Source organism: Elgaria multicarinata, chromosome 4 (assembly GCF_023053635.1).
Source record: "Elgaria multicarinata webbii isolate HBS135686 ecotype San Diego chromosome 4, rElgMul1.1.pri, whole genome shotgun sequence".
Taxonomy (NCBI): Eukaryota; Metazoa; Chordata; class Lepidosauria; order Squamata; family Anguidae; genus Elgaria; species Elgaria multicarinata.
Window position 1 is genome coordinate 123,064,675 of NC_086174.1, and position 19,694 is coordinate 123,084,368.

Genomic DNA, 19,694 nt, shown 5'->3' on the forward strand with positions numbered 1-19,694 from the left:
TTGCAAGATTTGCTTTGCTAGTACAGCATCAAATGATTTTTTTTTTATCAAGCAGTTCTCTCTTTAATCTGTCACTTTCTTTTTCATTTGCAGAAATCTAAAACTACAAAAGTGTCTATGAAAATCAATAAAAAGTTATAGACATTTCCTTGGAAAGCAAATCAAGTTGAGCAAGAATTCTGTTTAAAAAAGTCATTTTTTTAAAAAAAATCTAAAACTAAGATTAGTAACATGTCTGTATCTAGAAAGTGGGTTAAAAAGGAAAAGTAACCTTGAAATATCCAACAGTGTCTGTTCCTGGTGATGAGAGATAGTGTTGTGGATAGAACTGTACTCAGTGTGTTGCTAAACGGTATTACTATACATTTACTGTCAATAGATAAAATGAAGCTCTTCATATTCCATTATTATGTCAAGTACCAAGAAAAGTGAGCATGAATAAAATGTCAAAAATGCAAGGTGCTATTAAATACAAGATAGATTGCTATAGAAAATGTCCATAAAGATTTTATCTCACGTACATGCTTTTTTAAAAAAAAAGAACTGAAGAAATAACCATGAGAAATAGATTAATAATAATAAAAAAGTTCATTGCAGGAAAGTCAGCTAGATATGGGAAAAGATTGATTTGAAAACTAAAAAGAAAAATCAAGGGTATAAATAATAGCAGCAAAGAAAACAAACCTGTGTGCAAATACATTGGAAACCATTTTCTGTATTTTAAAGGTTTTTCACAGATTTGGCAAGAGCAGGGAAGCAAATTTAAAATAGAAATCTATCAGACATCTGTATTGCTGCATTGTACATAGCACTGCTCTTGCTCCTTTAATGAGACTTGTGCTTGGCATATTTTATTTAATGGCTCTGAATAGCACGTCATTCTCCCGTTGATTTTTGTGAACATGGGAATGGTATGATTTCCCAATGGAAAATCAAGAATGGCCTGTATACATGAAACTGGATCGTGCTCTCCCTTATAAAGGACCGTGCAATTCAAGATATAACTGGAACAGAGGACTCAATGCTTTCCCTTTAATATAGGGTGATCCTATGGAAAGGAGGACAGGGCTCTTGTAACTTTAACAGGTGTATAGAAAAGGGAATTTCAGCAAGTGTCATTTGTATGCATGGAGCACCTGTAGAAATTCCCTCTTCATCACAACAGTTAAAGCTGCAGGAGCTCTGCCCTCTTTTGTATCTAGACACTCTACAAAAGAGGGCAGGGCTCCTGCAGCTTTAAGTGTTGTGGTGAAGAGGGAATTTCACTAGGTGCTGCATGCATACAAATGAATGAAATTCCCTTTTCAATCCAACTCTTAAAGATGCAGAAGCCTGGTCACCCTACTTTAATAAAAGAATAACAATAACAACAAAAGCTCTGCTGTTGTGGTAGCCAGGCCATTCAAATATGGGAAGAACAGCTGAAGTAACATAAATTTCATATATGCATGCACTTAATATTGTATTTTCACCTAAATTTATTTTTTCTACCATTTTTTAAAGCACAGAACTGTTAAACTTCGTAGACAACCAGTTGGTGGCTTGGGCTTAAGTATAAAGGTATGCATATCTCTGTCTTTATTTCTCTTGTGGTATGTACTGCATGAATTAAGATGATGGGCAGATCAGCTGAAATTTTTATTCTTGTAACCCATCTCTTTCAGGGTGGTGCTGAGCACAAAGTGCCTGTCGTTATATCAAAAATATTTAAAGACCAAGCAGGTAAAACAAATACTTATTTGCATATTGGGTGTTTTTTATGTTAAACAAAATAATTGAATATTGATGTGCAGGTGCGATTTAGATGTGTGCAAGCAAAAACAAAGTTTTGTTTTTCCATTCAGTTCCATTTCAAAAGTTTCATTTGCTTAATTTTCATTCATTTTGTTTTCAGTGCCTTTTTTGGTTCATTCATTCGATTTCTCTCCCCCCCCCCCCCCATTGAACAAAACAATCTGCTGCTTTAACTAATTTTCCATCCATGATGCTAATCATTTTATGCATTCTGCTATTACTCTAAAGCACAAGATATGCCAAATTCCGGACAAATCAGGTAATAGTTCCAGATTTTATAGGCAATTAAAGGTCAATATCCTATCATTGTTCCACTGATTTCATTGGGAGACACAACAGCATATCACCTGTTTCTTAACTTTTGTGTAAAAATTTCAGCATCCTACAAGGCCCCTGCAACATTTTTTCCACCCATTTTTAGAGTGAATGCATACTGCTTGAATGAAATTTACTGTAAATCACAGGATTTTTGTTTTATTTCACAGAGTGAAATACTCTGAAAATACTCAAAATACTCTGAAAATTCAATAGGCATGCTATGTCAGTTTAAAATATGTGTAATCATGGGGAAATTATTGGACACTTGCACAATTTCTGCCAAATGTGAAGATCCATTCTGCTCAGCTGACTAATAGGGAACAGCTGAACAGCAGGGAAAAGGAGGATGCAGCCACACACCTTTTTAGCACTGAACAGTGAGGGATGGAGAACGGGACACACAGTGAGTAGTATAAAATTAGACAGCATGCTGCATGCAGGCTATGGGCTCCCCACCTCTGGACTAGTGATAGAAAGCAAGGGCTTTTGTCTTGGTGAGTATGCATATTGGCCGAACGCTGTACAAAATGTTGTTGATATATGCACATTCCCTAAGGCCACTTGGAGAGTATGCATATTGACCAGGAAACCTTTCCTCTTTGTAGAAAGGTTGTGTACATGTTCTCCATTGTGTTATGCATATTCAACAATGTTAGGGTGACCATATGAAAAGGAGGACAGGGCTCCTGTATCTTTAACAGTTGCATAGAAAAGGGAATTTCAGCAGGTGTCATTTGTATCTATGGAGAACCTGGTGAAATTCCCTCTTCATCACAACAGTGAAAGTTGCAGGATCCATACTAGAGTGACCAGATTTAAAAGAGGCCAGGGCCCCTGCAGCTTTAACTGGTGTGATGAAGAGGGAATTTCACCAGGTTCTCCATATATACAAATGACACCTGCTGGAATTCCCTTTTCAATACAACTGTTAAAGATACAGGAGCCCTGTCCTCCTTTTCATATGGTCACCCTAAACAATATGGGATACCACCCTTATAGTAAACTTCCTACATGAAGCTCAACTTCAAATAGGAAAAATATTGTGTGTGAAATCACCTTCGGAAACAGTTGCTTAGAACCTTGGAAAAGAGATCCTTTTATATTAGCCGAGCTCTTTATATAAGAGGGATAGGGAAGATATGAGAGGAAGCTTTCAGAACATCATTAATTTTGAAGCTGGGATAATAGGAGTAAACATATTTGCAAGAATGAGGTGCAGACCTATAAAATAGAGTTGTAAAAATTATGGAAATTTTGAAGCCATGGAGGAAAAAATGTGTTTCCCTCACAGGTTTTTTCAGGGGGAAATGAAATATTTGGAAAATGGAAAAAATGCAATATTAGCACTTTTTAAAGATTGAAAGTCACTTTGTTACTTTAGGAACATAAAATGTAATTATGTACAATTTGGTTGGGCATAGATTAATTAGATTTGGTATATTAAAAGTACTGTTTTACTCTGTACAGCACCATGTACATTGATGGTGCTATATAAATAAACAATAATAATAATAATAATAATAATAATAATAATAATAATAATAATAATAATAGTGTATTCAAACAATTATTACAAATTGAAATAACTTTTTTACAGTTTTCCTTTTTTTTTTTTTTTAACAAATGGAGCTACAAGCTCCTGAACTGTAAGAAACACCTGAACTGTAAGGAACCTCTTTGGTTTTGCCATTTTATGAGGAACAGGCAACAATATTTAAAAAACAAACAAGAAATCATCAATATTAGTAAAAAAATAAAATTGTTTATATTTCCGCTAGTCCTCCACAGCGTCAAGTAGATATAAAGCACCCATTCCCATAAAAAGAAGTGAGAAAAAGGGGGGACCAAGATCCAATGAATATGCATGAACTACAGCTATCACTATCAGTTTCAGTCTCTGCTTCAATGGCAGTGCCCCCTAGAGGCAGAAATGCATGTTGCCCTTGCATTTGAGAGTAGAGGTCTCAATTTGCAACCTAGGACTTGTTTGTCTTAAGTGCACAGAAATTGTAATAATCTGATACTGTGCATAGTTTTTAGAAATCATTTGGAGAAGTAAATATATGAACAGCTTGTCTTAACCATTTTATTCATCATACTAAAATAAAACATTCCATAATCCATTTTTGTTCAATTTTTCCAATTTTTTTGGGGGGGTGGGGTGGGGTGGAGGGAGAAAAAAAAAGTTTTCAGGAAAAAATGCGAGGGGGACAGGACTGTTTTTTTCCGGGGGGTTTCCAGGCCTTCACATCTCTAGACAGGGACATACAGGAATGCTAATTTCAGGCAAATTTTCTGAGTAAACATTTGACATTGGCATCATAATGGAACTTAAAATGATTTTTTATATCCCAGGAGGGTATATTACTGTGAAGTTGGCAGTCTAGAGCAAAACACAGTCCTGAGAGAATACTGATAAAAGAAAAAACTGCTACTCAAAGCTACTAAATTACTCTGTACCATGACTTCTGTGCTGCTGAAAATTTCATTGATGAGTCCTTAAGGATAAATGTGAACTGTCTGGTTCCTGGACTCTAGGAAGGAGTAGATAACACACGGGCATCCCCCTTCCATGGCTGTTTTCGTGGCCCAACCTGCCCTGCCTCTCTGCTGCTGAATTTGCTGCCATCTTGGCAGTGGCAAAAGCACAGAGCCATTGTGATGTAGTAGCTAAAGTGTTGGACTGGGGGTCAGGAGATCCGAGTTCTAGTCCCCACGTGGCCATGGAAACCCACTGGGTGACTTTGGGCCAGTCACAGCCTCTCAGCCCAACCTACCTCACAGGGTTGTTGTTGTGAGGATAAAATGGAGAAGAGGAGGAGGATTATGTACTCCGCCTTGAGTTCCTTGGAGGAAAAAAAAGCGGGATATAAATGTAATAATACAATAAAAATAAATTTTAAAAAACCATAGCAATTTTGCAAGGAAAGAAAGTGTGTGTGGGAGCTCATGTCTTGTTTGCTTGACTTATTCATTTGAAGAATAGGGAGGCTGCTTCCTGCAGGCCTGGTTGCGAAATTGGTAGCAATGGCAGCGGCGGCAGCAATAATGGACGGGGTGCAGTGCAGCCCATCACCTACACACCCAGGAATAACATATTTGCATTTATTTATTTATTTATTTATTTATTTATTTATTTATTTATTTCAATCAGCTTGGATTGTCTTAATATTGTAATGTCCATGTTCTAAAATGACATATTTCTTCTTTGCTCATAATTTGAACATAGCATTCAGTATTCTTCCAAAGCATGTGTGTGGGGCCTAGTATAAGTGCCCCTTGTACTTTGGTATACAGACAAGGGCTAAATTTTGGATTCTTCTGAGAGTCCTAAGATTTTGCATCCTCTTTATTTCCGGTCAAAACTAGGCGATGTCTCTGAGCCTTCTTTCCTCCTCTCCCCACATTCCTCTTTCACATTGTTCCCAGTGCCCTTCCTCCGGTCTCATAGCTAGGTTGGCTCATTTAGTGCTGGAATTTTCTGGGAGAGCAGTGGCATAATTTTTATGGTGGATTCCGAACTTTCTTTTACAATATCTCTTCAAAGAAGAAATGTCAACCAACCTCCTTTAGAGCCTGTCAAGAATGGATTGAGTCTTCTTTCAACTCCGTAGCCACAATTACCATGATTGGAAATGAATAGGAAGGAGATGTAAAGCACCTTGTCTTGTTGGGGTTTGATCAGCAGAACTAGTCCTTCTAGGACAGGGTGGAGGTGGTCAGAGTAAACACAGACTGGCAGTAAAGAATCCCAGCAATAACCTTGGAGTCAATTAGAGCACTGCTGAAAATACGTTTTTCATTACCTATGTAGAAAGCAGACAAATCAGCTTTTTCAAGAGGCAATCCTATACACAATTACCTGGGATTAAGTGCCATTGACTCTAGTGGGGCTTTCTTCTGCATAGACATGTAAAGTATTGCACTTTCAGTCATTAGATATCCCACTTATTTCTAGGAAACAGCACTTACATAAGTAAAATGCTCTCACCTTTAATACGGTCAAGATAAAAATAATTCCATTAGTAAGGAGACAGTGTTCAAGTGAAAATGAAAAATATCAACAATTGGGGATGTCTGTATTTCTTGCGTGTGAAATTTCTATGCTTTGATAGTCATTGTTACTTTTTCAGCTTAGACAAAAATGGTGTTTCTCTCAGCTTTGACTAGCTATAAGATTTCCCTCACTCCTTCCGGTGTCTTACACATAACCATTTTAGTGTTTTAAAATTGTTATTACAATGTATATAAAACTGTAAAACACTCATTAACAAACTGACCAGTAGGGCTTTTACTTTCTGAAAACAAAGAGCATAGCAATAAAATTGTACATTTATAGCTTTGGGAAACTACATTGGAATCAGTAAAGGGTTTCTGAGACATAGGCCTAATCTACACCAAGCAGGATATTGCACTCTGCAAGTGGTATGAAAGCGGTATATAAAAGGCAGGAGTCACACTATTGAAGTGCACTGACAACTGTTGGGGCCCATTGGCACATACCATATACTGCTTTCATACCACGTTCATAGTGCTATATCCTGCTTGGTATAGATTAGGCCATACTCAGGGAACTGTGAGAAGGGAAGGCAGGGAAGGGGGAGAATGGCTTGTTACACACATTTTTGCCAATTTAAGTCAATAAATGGTGTCATTTTGAGCATCATGTGAAAAAGACTAAGGGCATGTCTACACCTATGGGTGTAGACGGCCAGAGAGGGGGTGATCCCAGACTTACCTACTTCCGGGATCATCACCCTGGTTCTACATGCAGTGCGTGACATCCTGAGAGGAAGAGGACGTCACACCTGCCATTTTGTTTTTTCGTTTTTATCGAAAAAGAGCACATGAGTGCTCGAATGCAAAAGGTAAGTGGGTTTTTTTTTAAAGAAACACTGCTCCCCCCACCCCACCCGGTTTTCGGCTCCTCTGGGAAAACTGGGATTAAAGTGTAGGGCCATATCCCAGGGAAAGGGAGGGATCATCCCTCCCTGCTCCTGGGATCCCCTGTGCACCATGTGGATGCACAGGGATGATCCCGGCATGATTCCCGGGATATCACCCTGTCTAGACATACGCTAAGTCAGAACAGTGGCAGAAGTTTGTAATTCTAGTAGGTCACCTAGCCCTGCTGGACTAAAGGAGGCTAAAGGTAAGAACATATTCCAATAGAATATGCTCTTATCCTTATGCTGAATGATGTTTTTAATTTTAAGATGTGATATTACCTGGCAGTTTCTGACCACACTGCTATATTTTTCAAACTCTGAATCTGGATTACCACTCTCTCTACTTTATTTTTTCAGATTGTCTGGAATATATATATATATATATATATATATATATATATATATATATTAGTAAGTTGGTTTGGAATTGCTTATCAAAGCTGGAAAAAATAAAACTGCCTTTGTTTCTGAATGTTGTGCTCATTTAACTATCTAACTTCCACTTTCAAATTCTGGCTGTGAGTAAGGAAGGGCTTACTTAGGGCAGCTTCTAAGATTAACAATTGTTATTGTGCATTCTCAGAAACCACAAGTAGCAAAAATCCAGCATGGAGGCAAAATTTGGCACCACCTCTTTAAATGTAGGACACTGGGCCTGTTCATACGACACACTAAGCCATGGTTAGGCCGCTAACCCTCTATGGTCTGGCCCTACAATGGAGATCTTGATCAGCTGCATTCCCTTCCTCTACTTCCCCTAAATAATACTCTCCAATATTTCATTGTTCTCAGTTTTGTCTAGCTTTGAAAATGTTACCCAGCCCACATCACAAACAAGCTCAAGCGGAGGAGAGAACATCCATCACTGTTCCTCTGGTTCCCCATATATTTTATGTTGCTTTTAATACTGTATCCATAGAGATGCTGATTGCTGTAGTGTATTAAGGCATGGCATAAAAATAGCTTGTGAAAAAAGTTAATGTGCTTTATCCCCTCAGTAAATGAGATAGGTGGGAAAGAGAGAAGAATGGTTACAAGCTGATGGTGAAATATGATAATGCAACTACTAAAATGGATAGTTAAAACATGTATGTTCTAGAGAAAAGTTGATTTTAGAAGAAGTGGAGGTGTCTGCATGTAGCTTACAAAACCATTCCTGTAAAGGAAGGGATGGCAGTAATAACATGTTGAAGGCAACGTTTATGAGGCTGAACCCCAGGAGTGTTCTCTGTGTGTGTGCACACGGTTAATAAATACCTTTTCAAGCCACGCGGTCGTATTGTAGAGTGACCCTGTGGAAAGGAGGACAGGGCTCCTGTATCTTTAACAGTTTTATAGAAAAGGGAATTTCAGCAGGTGTCCTTTGTATGCATGCAGTACCTGGTGAAATTCTCTCTTCATCACAACAGTTAAAGCTGTAGGAGCTGTGCCCTCTTTTGTATCTGGTCACTCTAGTATAGCTCCTGCAGGTTTAACTGTTGTGATGAAGAGAAAATACAAATGACACCTGCTGAAATTCCCTTTTCTACATAATGGTTAAAGATACAGGAGCCCTGTCCTCCTTTTCATATGGTCACCCTACATATTGAGCAGTATCCAGTAGGGTTATTCTAAAAAATTAAATAGTAATAGCAGAGCTCTGCCAAATCTTTCAGTTGCACAAATGGTTGTGCATTACACCTGCATAACCTGTTGTGTAACAGGTTGCAGAACCATTTGCACAACACTGCTAGCACAACATAATTTCTGTTAGCACTACATCGTTTGCGCTAAGGGAGTGACACTGGGAGTGACATAGATATTTTTGTAATATCTATGCCACTTTTCTATTTCTCTAGAAGCTGCAGGGTTACAATACCCTAACCTTTTATGGCATTGCTGTGTCTGATATAGCATATGGAGTCAGACAGGCAGCAAAATTTTAAAAAATGAAAAAATACAGAACGGCCGCTGCTGAAACAGAGTGGTGACTTTAGCTCAACCAAGCATGTCAAAGGCAATGACAAGGGTGTGTGTATCAAAGGGGGAAGCAGTGAGCAGGGAAACCCTTTATATGATGGGAATTAGTTGAATGTTGGCTGTTTAGCACGGCAATTTCTACTGAATGCCAAAATTGATAAAGGTTTAATCTGAAAAAATGGTCAGGCCCATAAAACACTAGTGATGATTTATTACTTACTCACTGGTCCTGGAAACACATATGTTTTCTGTTTACTCCATCCTCTAGGGGATTCAGTGCTCAGGGTATGATGGCTAAGTGTCGTATTTAGTGTGTGTGTGCTCAAACACACACATGGGAATAACTTTTTATAATAGCAATGCTATGTATTTTGTTTGGCCATGATCCTGACCATTGTTTGCATATGCAGAGAGAAACCTTCACATGTATAAGGAAGCCCCAGGGGCAAGGTGCATATGCTGCCCATACTCAGATACATCACATAGGTTTCCAAGGCCTGCAGATACATACAAATACAGGGCCTTTGGTATCCCACCTAGGGGTTTACTTACCTGACAGTGGGCCTGTTCAGATGACATGCTAAGCCATGGTTAGGCTGCTAACCCTTTTGCAGAAAATGGTTAGTGAGCATGTTTAAACTATGGTTATGTAGCCACCATTGTTTGGAATGGTTCATGCACTAAGCCATAATGTTTATCTCAAGATGCTTAACCACTGTGGTTTAGCATGTTGTCTGAACAGGATCAGTAACATAGTAGGCTTACCTCTGAATAAACTTGCTAGGTTTGAGACATAAGACTGTAGTCTAAACCAGGGGTGTCCTCTCTGCCCTGGAATAATCTGGTAACCGCAAACTGCCGCGGAGCATTCAATCTTCCAGAGAGGAGATTGGCTGCTTCTAACATCTCTGAAATTATCCAACTGTTTTTCAGTCATCAGTGCTCTGTGTGTGTGTGTGTGTGTATTGAATATCTCCATATTTGGAAGACTCTGAGGGGTGAGGAGTAGCTTTGATATTGACATCTGTGTCTAACCAATTAGGAATTGCCACAGTGCTGTCCATGACCATGTTCTCCTCCAACGGGGGAGTGGGAAACACTAACTGGTGCTGGTTCTGGCTGTGGGGGGAGGGGAGAGGGAGAGTGTGTTTCTGCCTGGACTCATAGAAATCAATCATTCATAGTGAAAGTGCTGCTAGGCTGGCTAGCCTCATGAGTGATTAAGCTTCTACACCTGAGTCAGGCAGGCTCTTTATTTCAATTAAACTATTACTCCTATAGGCTGGCTGGGCTTCCAGTTTGCGGGGGTGGGCTCCATCCAATAGATCTGGAGGGCACCAGGTTGGAGAAGGCTGAATTAGAAACTTCTACCAGCAGCAGTGGAGCTCTGCATCACCAAAGTAAAGGATAAAAGCAGTGGTGGATTAGTGTTTGTGTGTGTTTAAGGGGGATAGTGGTTTGAGGGGGAAATTTAAAAATTTTAAAAAAATCAAGGCATGAATGGATCTGCTACAAACTTGGTGTGCCTAAAGCCCTACTTAAGAGCTATGATCGTGCCCAGTTTCATCTCTTTATCTTTAAAAATGACAGCGGTTTTTCTTTTAAAAAATAGTTTTAAAACTATGAACTTTAAAAAAAAATCCTTAAAAATTCAAGGCTTGAAGGGATCTGTTCCAAGCATGGCAAGTCTAAAGACCTACTTAAGTGCTATCGCCATGCTAAGTTTCATCTCTTTATCTTTAAAAATGAGGAAGCTGTAAGCATTTGATTAATTTCCATTGAGTAGAGCAGTTATCCAAAAACAGGCGGTTTTCCAACAGGTAATCCAACAGGGCTGAATAAGGGAGCCATTCCAAAACCGGGTCAGAGAATCATCTCGATGGAGCTCTGGCTCAAATTTCAAGGAGAAGACTCACTTTGCACACCCCTAGTCTAAATCACCCTCCACCTAGGATCATGCTTAGTAGGTCTTATTAGACAGGCATAATATTGAGCAGCCAGTAATGGTTCAGCCCATTTTAATAATGTAGAATTTTATCACCTCATTCTGCTGCGTGTGTGGACAAGTCCTTAAGTCTATTTCTCAGGGCTCAGCAGAAGCTTCAGTTTCTTTGTATCTGGGCTGCTTACTTGGTCCTTCTCAGCTGCAATCACAATAAATGTTTCCCATATTTTCTGTCATGGATGCTGGGCTACAGTTTCTCAGGATTACCTAAGGAAAGCCATGGAATTCAATGTGGTATTAAACATATATAGGGTTGTAGTTTACCTATACCAGAGTGTCAGGTTTCCCACCCTGAACAGCAGCAGCAATCTGACTCAGATGAAGAGGACCCAGCATCATCACTGCATCTGAGCCCCTTGAGCCAGGGACCTCTGAATTAAGATGTCTGGAGTCAATATCATTAGAACCAGCATGCCTTGGGAACCCATCCCCTTCCACATCAGGGACCCAATGCATCCCCATAAAAGCCTGTCAGCACAGGCAATGAGCCTGGAGAAAATTATCTGCAAGGAGAAAGGTTGCTAGGCTGCAACATGGATGCCTGCCATGTTAAGGCCTTCCACTTCTCAAGAACTGGGTGGGGCAATCTGGCCATGCTGGAATAAAAGGCTTCAGTTCAGTCCTAGAGTTTGATGGAGTAATTTGGCTGCTTGGAGTTCTCTGTTGTGTTGTAGGTATTGGCTTGCCTTGCTGCCCTTTTGACTTCTTAGACATAACATAGAGACAGTTACCTGACTAATAACTTTATTTATCAGATAAGAAAGAGGAGAAAGAGAAGCCAAGCAGTCTAGCTGTTAAGGGGTTCTTCTTTATTCTGTTGTGTGTGTTTAATTCTGGGAGACTATTATGTAGTTTTTCATTTTCCTAGAGAGGACAGTGATGCAGTTTGGGAACACAACAGGTACCTTATTCAGATTCTTCTTTTGGTGCACAAAACTAGACCTTCCTTGAAACTCTATTCCAACACATATATATATATACACACACACAAAGGCCAACTTACTTCCCGAATCCTTCCTGGCCTCCACCTCTTCACGGACATCTCTTTTACTAGGGGATGCTCTTAAAGGTACATGCAGCATAAACTGATTTTGTTACAATACTTTATTATCTCCCTGCTTTGAGTGCCAAGATTCTGAGATATTCCTGTAAGGAAATTTGGAATCAGTTTACATATATTAATAATATAAAAGACAAGTAGGTATCTTCTCAAGCAGATATTTTTGGGACAGAGCTTTATAAACTAAGATATGTCTGGCACAGTGCACTGTTCTTAAAATGTTCCTATAATGTTATTCTTATAAGCAGTGGCTGTGTTAATGATATACATGTAAAGTCAAAACACAGAGCCCTGATAAGACTCATTCATTGTGCCAAAATCCTGTTCCCCCAGTCGTAGTGTGCGTTATCTGTATAACTACTGTTCATCATGCAAGATGAAAAATGAGTTTTACCAATATGTATAGTATAGCAGCTGTGCAGTGTACTACAAAAGTGTTTATGAGCAGGCATAATTTTGCATGTAAGAGAGCAAATCTCAGAAATTACTCAATGGAAATTAGAGATGATGCTACTTGTTCAGAAATTATTTTTTTCGTGATAGTTTTCTTCCTTTCTTCTTCACCTGTATAGCTCAACAGAAAAAGCATTTCTTCCTTTTCGTGTGTACGTTTGGTTTTGTTCCTTGTTATTGCATGCCTCCTTCCCATTGTCTTAAAGCACGAAACAATAACATCTCTTGGCGACAACCAGTGCCATCCTTCGAATCGAAAGATTGAAGACACCAGTCTGCCTGCCTTTTATTCCCTTATAAAACTTTAAATATTCATTACTTCAGTGGATTCAGTGTCACATTATTCAGCTCAGTAAGCCTTTTACCTGTGATATTAATCATGTCCATGTTGGTGCTAACTTCCCTGTTCTCAAATTTTACAGTATATTGTAGTTGCTTGACAAATCGTGGCAAGTAATTGATTGAGAAAAATAAAAAAAATAAGTTAAAGGTTCAGTTCCTTGAAGTTTTATGGTAAAAAGAAATATATATATTTATTTTTAGTTAGAAAGTGTAAGTATTGTAAAAGGACAGTTTGGCATGGGAGAATTCTTGAAAGCTTTACATTTGAAAGCACATGTAGAGGACCTGTGCTGCCATACCAGCTGATTAACATTTCCAGCATCCCCCTCCTTGTGTGTGAGAGACAGCCCTCTCCCACTTTAACAGGGGAGTACTATAATAACATTCAAATGAGGGTTATTCATAAACAGGCAGCCACCATTGCAGTACTTGCTGTTTATTTATTTATTTTGCAAGGAACCAATATATGCACAACTCTGCTCTTTATTAAATATTGTTGCAGTGTGCGTATAAAGGAAGAAGCATTGTAATTTATGCATTATTGACTTAGGGTATATAATGCTGTACAAAGCAACTTTACAAATCCTAGCCTGGCCAGAGCCAGGATTGGAGAATGCCAAATAAGCCACTCTGAGCCTTCTTAAAGGAAGAGGAAAGTATATGCCTGATAGAACTGTTCTAGAAATTTCTAAATCATTGATAAGCTTCAGTTTATGGTTTTGTATGGTCAGAGTTTATTGAGTTGTAAGACTTTAAATCGCTTATCTTTTCCTCTGTTTCCCCTAAGTGCTTTCTCAAGTTAATATTTTGGTATTGCAAATTCGTACTATTGTATCTTTATCACTATTGTAGTAAGCATATGTTTGAATGCTATACCAATATAATAACTATGAGGCTGTAAATAAAGTCTATGGAGCTATGTTTTGATTGATGTGCCATCTGGGGGAAAGCAGAACACAGCTACAAGATAAAATACATTTAAGATAAAATGATCAGGTTGGCAGCATGCGTTTTTCCATTATCCAGAGGTAGCAAAAAATCACATGAGAAGCATCATCCTATTAATCTATGGATAGCTTCAGCAGTACAAGCAGCTCCGTCTTCCTGGCAGGCAAATCTTCATGCGGGCTTTAGTTTCACTTGAACAGCCAAAAATTGGATGGGATTCCATACAAGGGGTTTGGGAGACACCCTGAGCCTCTCTGCCAACGGTGCTGCTAATTTTTGTGTCGCAGTGGGAACAGAGACAGCAAGAATGTTGGGTCTATGTTCCACAACCTACTGTCCAGATTTCTGAGCTCTTGTAATTGCACAGAAAATGCTAAGATTGATACATTAATCTGCAAACCTTACAAGGCTCTATGCACCTAGTCATTCTGAAGTAAATCATCTTGTGTGTGTCTGTGTATAACATGCTACAGGATGGCAGCATTGGGATAAATCATTGTTGGCATGCAATTCCCTGTTGTGAAGGCTACTCATGGACCATATTGGACAATGCGATCTCAACTCTGCTAGCCAAAGCGAAGTGCATTGAAGACCTACTACTTTCAGTGGGGGAAGATTTAAGGCCTAATTTTATCCAGAACTAAGTAAATGTATGGAAATCAATGGATTCAGGCACACCTAACTGCATATGATTGGGCTGTTTAGTAGATTCTCAGTTTTTCTGTAGGAATCAGTTGAAGTTAAAGTGCTTAACCTTCGGCTATATTGTTCCCCTTGTTATGTTCTGGTTGAAATATGACTCAGCTTCTGTCGTTAAGAATTGTGTGCTGAAACACTGCAAGAACTCTATATAAATCCAAGGAATTAATTTATATATTGGATTTGGGCTGCTGTCTGCTGGTACTGTAACTACACAGGTGATGTCAAAAACAGATGTATTGTTACCCTTTCCATGTGTTGTATTTTTTCATTCTGCACTCTGCATTCATTTCTGCATTCTGCACTAGCAAAACACAATTCTCACTCCTTGGGCTAAAACTGTACCATTATGAATGTATATGCAAGCATTTTAATTTTCTTTTCTTTTTTTCTGGAGTGTAATTGAGTTAATAACAAGTACAATAAATAAATGAGCAAATTGTGGGAATGTTCTGGCTGTAATGGGTACACAAATAGTTAGACAGCTGATTTCAGTAATGCCAGGGGCTAGGGAAATTTTTAGTGTGCTTCCAGTTGACTGCAGAAGAGCGATCCCTCAGCTGAAAGGCCTTCATGTGTAAAGGACCCTTTGAAAGGCACTGGCTGTCAAATTGACAGGACTGTGTTGGATGGACCAATTCTCTGTCTCAATACAAGACACTTTCCTATGTTGAACTTTTATTTATTTATGTATTTAAGACATGTATATACCATTTACTCTATTTAAAAGTATCTCTAACTTTTATGTTTCTATGGTAGGGTGCACAGCCTTTTCGGGTCTAGGGCCACTTCCAGTATTGACTGGGGAGCCAGGGCTTGCACACCTATGTCTATACACACCCACAGAAGATGGGCTGCTTTAGCCTCCTCCCTTCCCTAGTGCCCCTAAAGCAGGTGATGTCCTCTGCAATGCTGATAGGGATTGCAGCTTCCCTGCCACTGTAAGCAGCAGAAAAGCAATGATCCCAGCAGCTTCAAGGTCACTGGGGAAGGGTGGAGGTAAAGCAGCGATCATGATTTTTATCTATTTATTTATTACATTTATATCCCACCTTTTTTCCTCCAAGGAACCCAAGGCGGCATACATAATCCTCTCCATTTCTATCCTCACAACAACAACCCTGTGAGGTAGGTTGGGCTGAGAGGCTGTGACTGGCCCAAAGTCACCCAGTGGGCTTCCATGGCCAAGTGGGGGACTAGAACCCAGATCTCCCAACTCCCAGTCCAACACCCTAGCCACTGCACTACACTTGTTTAAGATTAGTTTAGCATTGCTGGGGGAAGGAGGAGGGTAAAGTCTCCCGTGCCTCTGATCAGGATAATTGTTCCCCACAATCCAGATGATCAGCTGGACTGCAGGAAAAACTGCACGGAGGCCCCACAGAGAGCTGCATTGGGCCACATGGAGCCCACAGACCACCAATTATGTACCCCTGTCTTATCAGACTGAAAAAGAAAAAACAAATAACAATCCTATAATTTGCTTACAATATTTTCATACTATAGCTTCTCATAACATTTTCACAAGTCACACATTGCCTTGCTTTTGCAATATTCATCCAGTTTTGCTTTCTTTGGCACCTACCATGGTTGCATACAGCAATCTCTTAGAACACTTTGAAAATGCTGCAATATGAGATAGAATGAGCGAAAAATATAAGCTAACAAATGTACTCCTTAGACCTTGAGGACAGAATACCACATTATTTCAGCATGGTAGACATACATTTCTTGAAAATTATTTTGATTCAGCCCCAAAGGTTTGCAATTTATTGTTTTTGCCTATAAATTCATAACAATACAGTTTAAGCCCAAGGAGTGATAACTATGTTTTGCTAGTGTACAATTTATGAAAGGGCAACTTGGCTTTATTGTAGGGCATTCAGTTGTATTCATTTTGCTATGAAGGACACAATCTTCTTTAATAGGGTTTTTAATATTTGGGTTACAGCTTTTTGTGTTCTCTTGTTAGGAATAGCCACAATTTCAGTCTGTAGTATGTTCCTTGGCCATTTTTTTTTTTAAAAAAAAAAGTTTCAAATTTCTGGACCATTTTATTCCATCTCTCACTTTTCTTGATACAGAAAATTGGAATAAAAGCACCATTATAAAGCAATCTTTTTGTAGAGGGAGCTAATCACAAACTCCTGCCAATCAAACTGCACAGAATGTACTTGTTTTTCCTCAGAAGAAAAGGAACAACTTTTTAGTTCATGGTCACGTAAATCTTAACTAAGGGAATTTTTCAGATTCTTCTTCTATAACATGAAATGCATCCTGGGTTTAGGAGAGTTCCTGTAATTCTCTTGCCATTATAAAGTAACATCAGAGCCTTCACTGCAGTATATTCTCTGAAGGAGTTTTTTTTTTTAAAAAAAAAAAAGGAGGAAGTGGAAAACGTTCTCAAAATATTACAGGAAATATAATACAGGCTAGTCATAGTTTTGGATGTGTCCTGCTCAATCTGGATGCAGCAGATCTTAGGTCACCTCCATCAACTTTTTTTTGCATATAACCATAGGTTCTTACAATTTTACCAGAAAAGAGACAATAGCACACACAAAAAGACTGAAGAAACCAATCAGATCTATTAATCACCTGCACAGCTTACAGCAACAGTTTTTAGGACCTTTTCTCTAATCTCTTTAGCAGCCACAGCGAATAAAGCTGCTTGATTGGTTACATAAAGATCTGTATCTACAAGTATTTGCTGAGGAAAACTTCTATCCCACATTCTACCCAACAAAGGTGCAAGAAATCTTTTTCCGATAAAAAAAATTCACAGTTTACAGGAGGTTGTATCATGAATAACATCCTCTGATTGTGCCCTGACCCGCTCAACTACAAAGCCATTGAAATGCCTCAAGTTACATTTGCACCTTAGCTTTTTATCCAATAAAGGATGTCTTAGTTAATAAATGCTAGGAGTTTAAATAAATTATTCAATGAACAAAAAACCTACGGTTTATAAAACAATGTTAAGGCCCTACACTTTTCCACCAAGCACCAAAAAGCGGGGAAATTGGGAGTTAAGGCTCGCCAGCCTTAACGCCACATCCTCCCTAAGGAGGCAGAAAGTACCAGTGAAATTCTCATTCTGCCAAAGCAGATAAACCATGAGGACAGGATGGAGAATAGGATATGCAGAGGTGACTGTGGGGTTGTGGAAAACTGATGACGAACAACTTAGAGCCACCTACTTCTTTTTTTGTTTAGAGCAGCCCTTCCCCAACCTGGTGCCCTCCAAAGGTGTTGGACTGCAACGATTGATCATTGCAAGTCAGTATGTCCCATGGTCAGGAATGCTGGGACAGCAGGATGGGGAACGTAGGGCGGCGCCTCCAGGCAAGCCCCCCCCCCCCACCTCACCCTGCTTACCTGCTCTGTCGTCGTTGGGCCCGGCCTTGAACAGAGTGCCCTGGTGCACCCAGAAGCAAGGCCACACTTGCAGCCTTGCTTCTGGGTGGACCCAGGGGCTCAATTCAAGCCTGGGCCAGGTGACGACGGAGCAGGTAAGAACCCCACACACACACCTGGCCCCTTACCTGGACCTGCTGCCACCGCTGCACTAAGTGCAGCAGCTCCAGCCAACCCCCCTTCTGCCTGGCCCCTTACCTGGAGCTGCCACTGCACAAACTGTCGCACCCCACAACTTGCCTTCTCCGTCATGGCCTGACCCATGCTTGAATTGAGCCCCTGAGTCCACCCAGAAGCAAGGCTGCAGGTGCAGACTTGCTTCCGGGTGGACCAGGGCACTCGATTCAAGCCGGCGCCCAGCGACAACGGAGCAGGTAAGTGGGGTGGGCTGGGGTGGGGGCTTGCCTGGAGCCGTTGCTGCAGTTTGCACAGCAGTGGCAGTGGGTCTAGGTAAGGGGCAAGGCAGGAGGGGGTTGCTTACCTGCTCCATCGTCCCCAGGCCCAGGCTTGAATTGAGGTTCTGGATGGACCAGGGTGCTCAGTTCAAGTCCAGGCCCAGTGACGATGGAACACGTAAGTGGGTTGGGGCTTACCTGGCAGCAGAGCCAGGCAGGAGGGGGTGGGGTTTCTTACCTGCTCCGTCGTCGCAGTCCAACATCTTTGGAGGGCACCAGGTTGGGGAAGGGCTGCTCTAAACAAAAAAAGAAGTAGGTGGCTCTAAGTTGTTCGTCATCAGTTTTCCACAACCCCACAGTCACCTCTGCATATCCTATTCTCCATCCTGTCCTCATGGTTTATCTGCTTTGGCAGAATGAGAATTTCACTGGTACTTTCTGCCTCCTTAGGGAGGATGTGGCGTTAAGGCTGGCGAGCCTTAACTCCCAATTTCCCCGCTTTTTGGTGCTTGGTGGAAAAGTGTAGGGCCTTAACATTGTTTTATAAACCGTAGGTTTTTTGTTCATTGAATTTCATGGCTTTTTGTAAAGGATAATGAGCCCTTCCCTCTTTTAAATGCGGTTACTTTAGTATAGCTCCTGCAGCTTTCACTGTTGTGATGAAAAGGAGATTTCACCAGGTTCTCCATATATACAAATGACACCTGGTGAAATTCCCTTTTCATCAGAACAGTGCACGCTGCAAGAGCTATACTAGAGTAATCAGATACAAAAGAGGTCACGGCTTCTGCAGCTTGCACTGTTGTGATGAAGAGGGGATTTCACCAGGTTCTCCATATATACAAATGACAACTGCTGAAATTCTCTTTTCTATGCAACTGTTAAAGATACAGGAGCCCTGTGCTCCTTTTCATATGGTCACGGGCAGGGGGCTGGTGACTCCGATGTCAGTGAATCCATGGGTACATAAATCCTACAATCCTATGCAAGGTTAGACATAAAATCCTACAATTCTATGCATATACCTACGGATTCATAGAGCCACTGACATCGGAGTCACCAGCCCCACCTTGTGACCATATGCAAAGGAGTACAGGGCTCCTGTATCTTTTACAGTTGCATAGAAAAGGGAATTTCAGCAGGTGTCACTTGTATTCATGCAGCACCTGGTGAAATTCCCTCTTCATCACAGCAGTGAAATCTGCAGGAGCTGTACTAGAGTGACTCCATTTAAAAGAGGGCAAGGCTCCTGCAGCTTTCACTGTTGTGATGAAGAGGAAATTTCACCAGGTTCTCCATATATACAAATGATATCTGCTGAAATTTATATTTATAAATATAACTGTAAAAATTTT

The 19,694-nt window shown here is 40.1% G+C and overlaps 1 protein-coding gene across 1 annotated transcript in view; it reads left to right on the forward strand.

Annotated features, from left to right (window-relative positions):
* SNTG2 (syntrophin gamma 2) overlaps positions 1 to 19,694 on the forward strand; it is a 290,940-nt gene that overhangs the window by 120,375 nt on the left and 150,871 nt on the right. The window contains exons 3-4 of the mRNA XM_063125821.1: positions 1,504 to 1,560; positions 1,665 to 1,722. Of these exons, the coding sequence (XP_062981891.1) occupies positions 1,504 to 1,560; positions 1,665 to 1,722 (115 nt within the window). The remainder of the gene's footprint in view (positions 1 to 1,503; positions 1,561 to 1,664; positions 1,723 to 19,694) is intronic.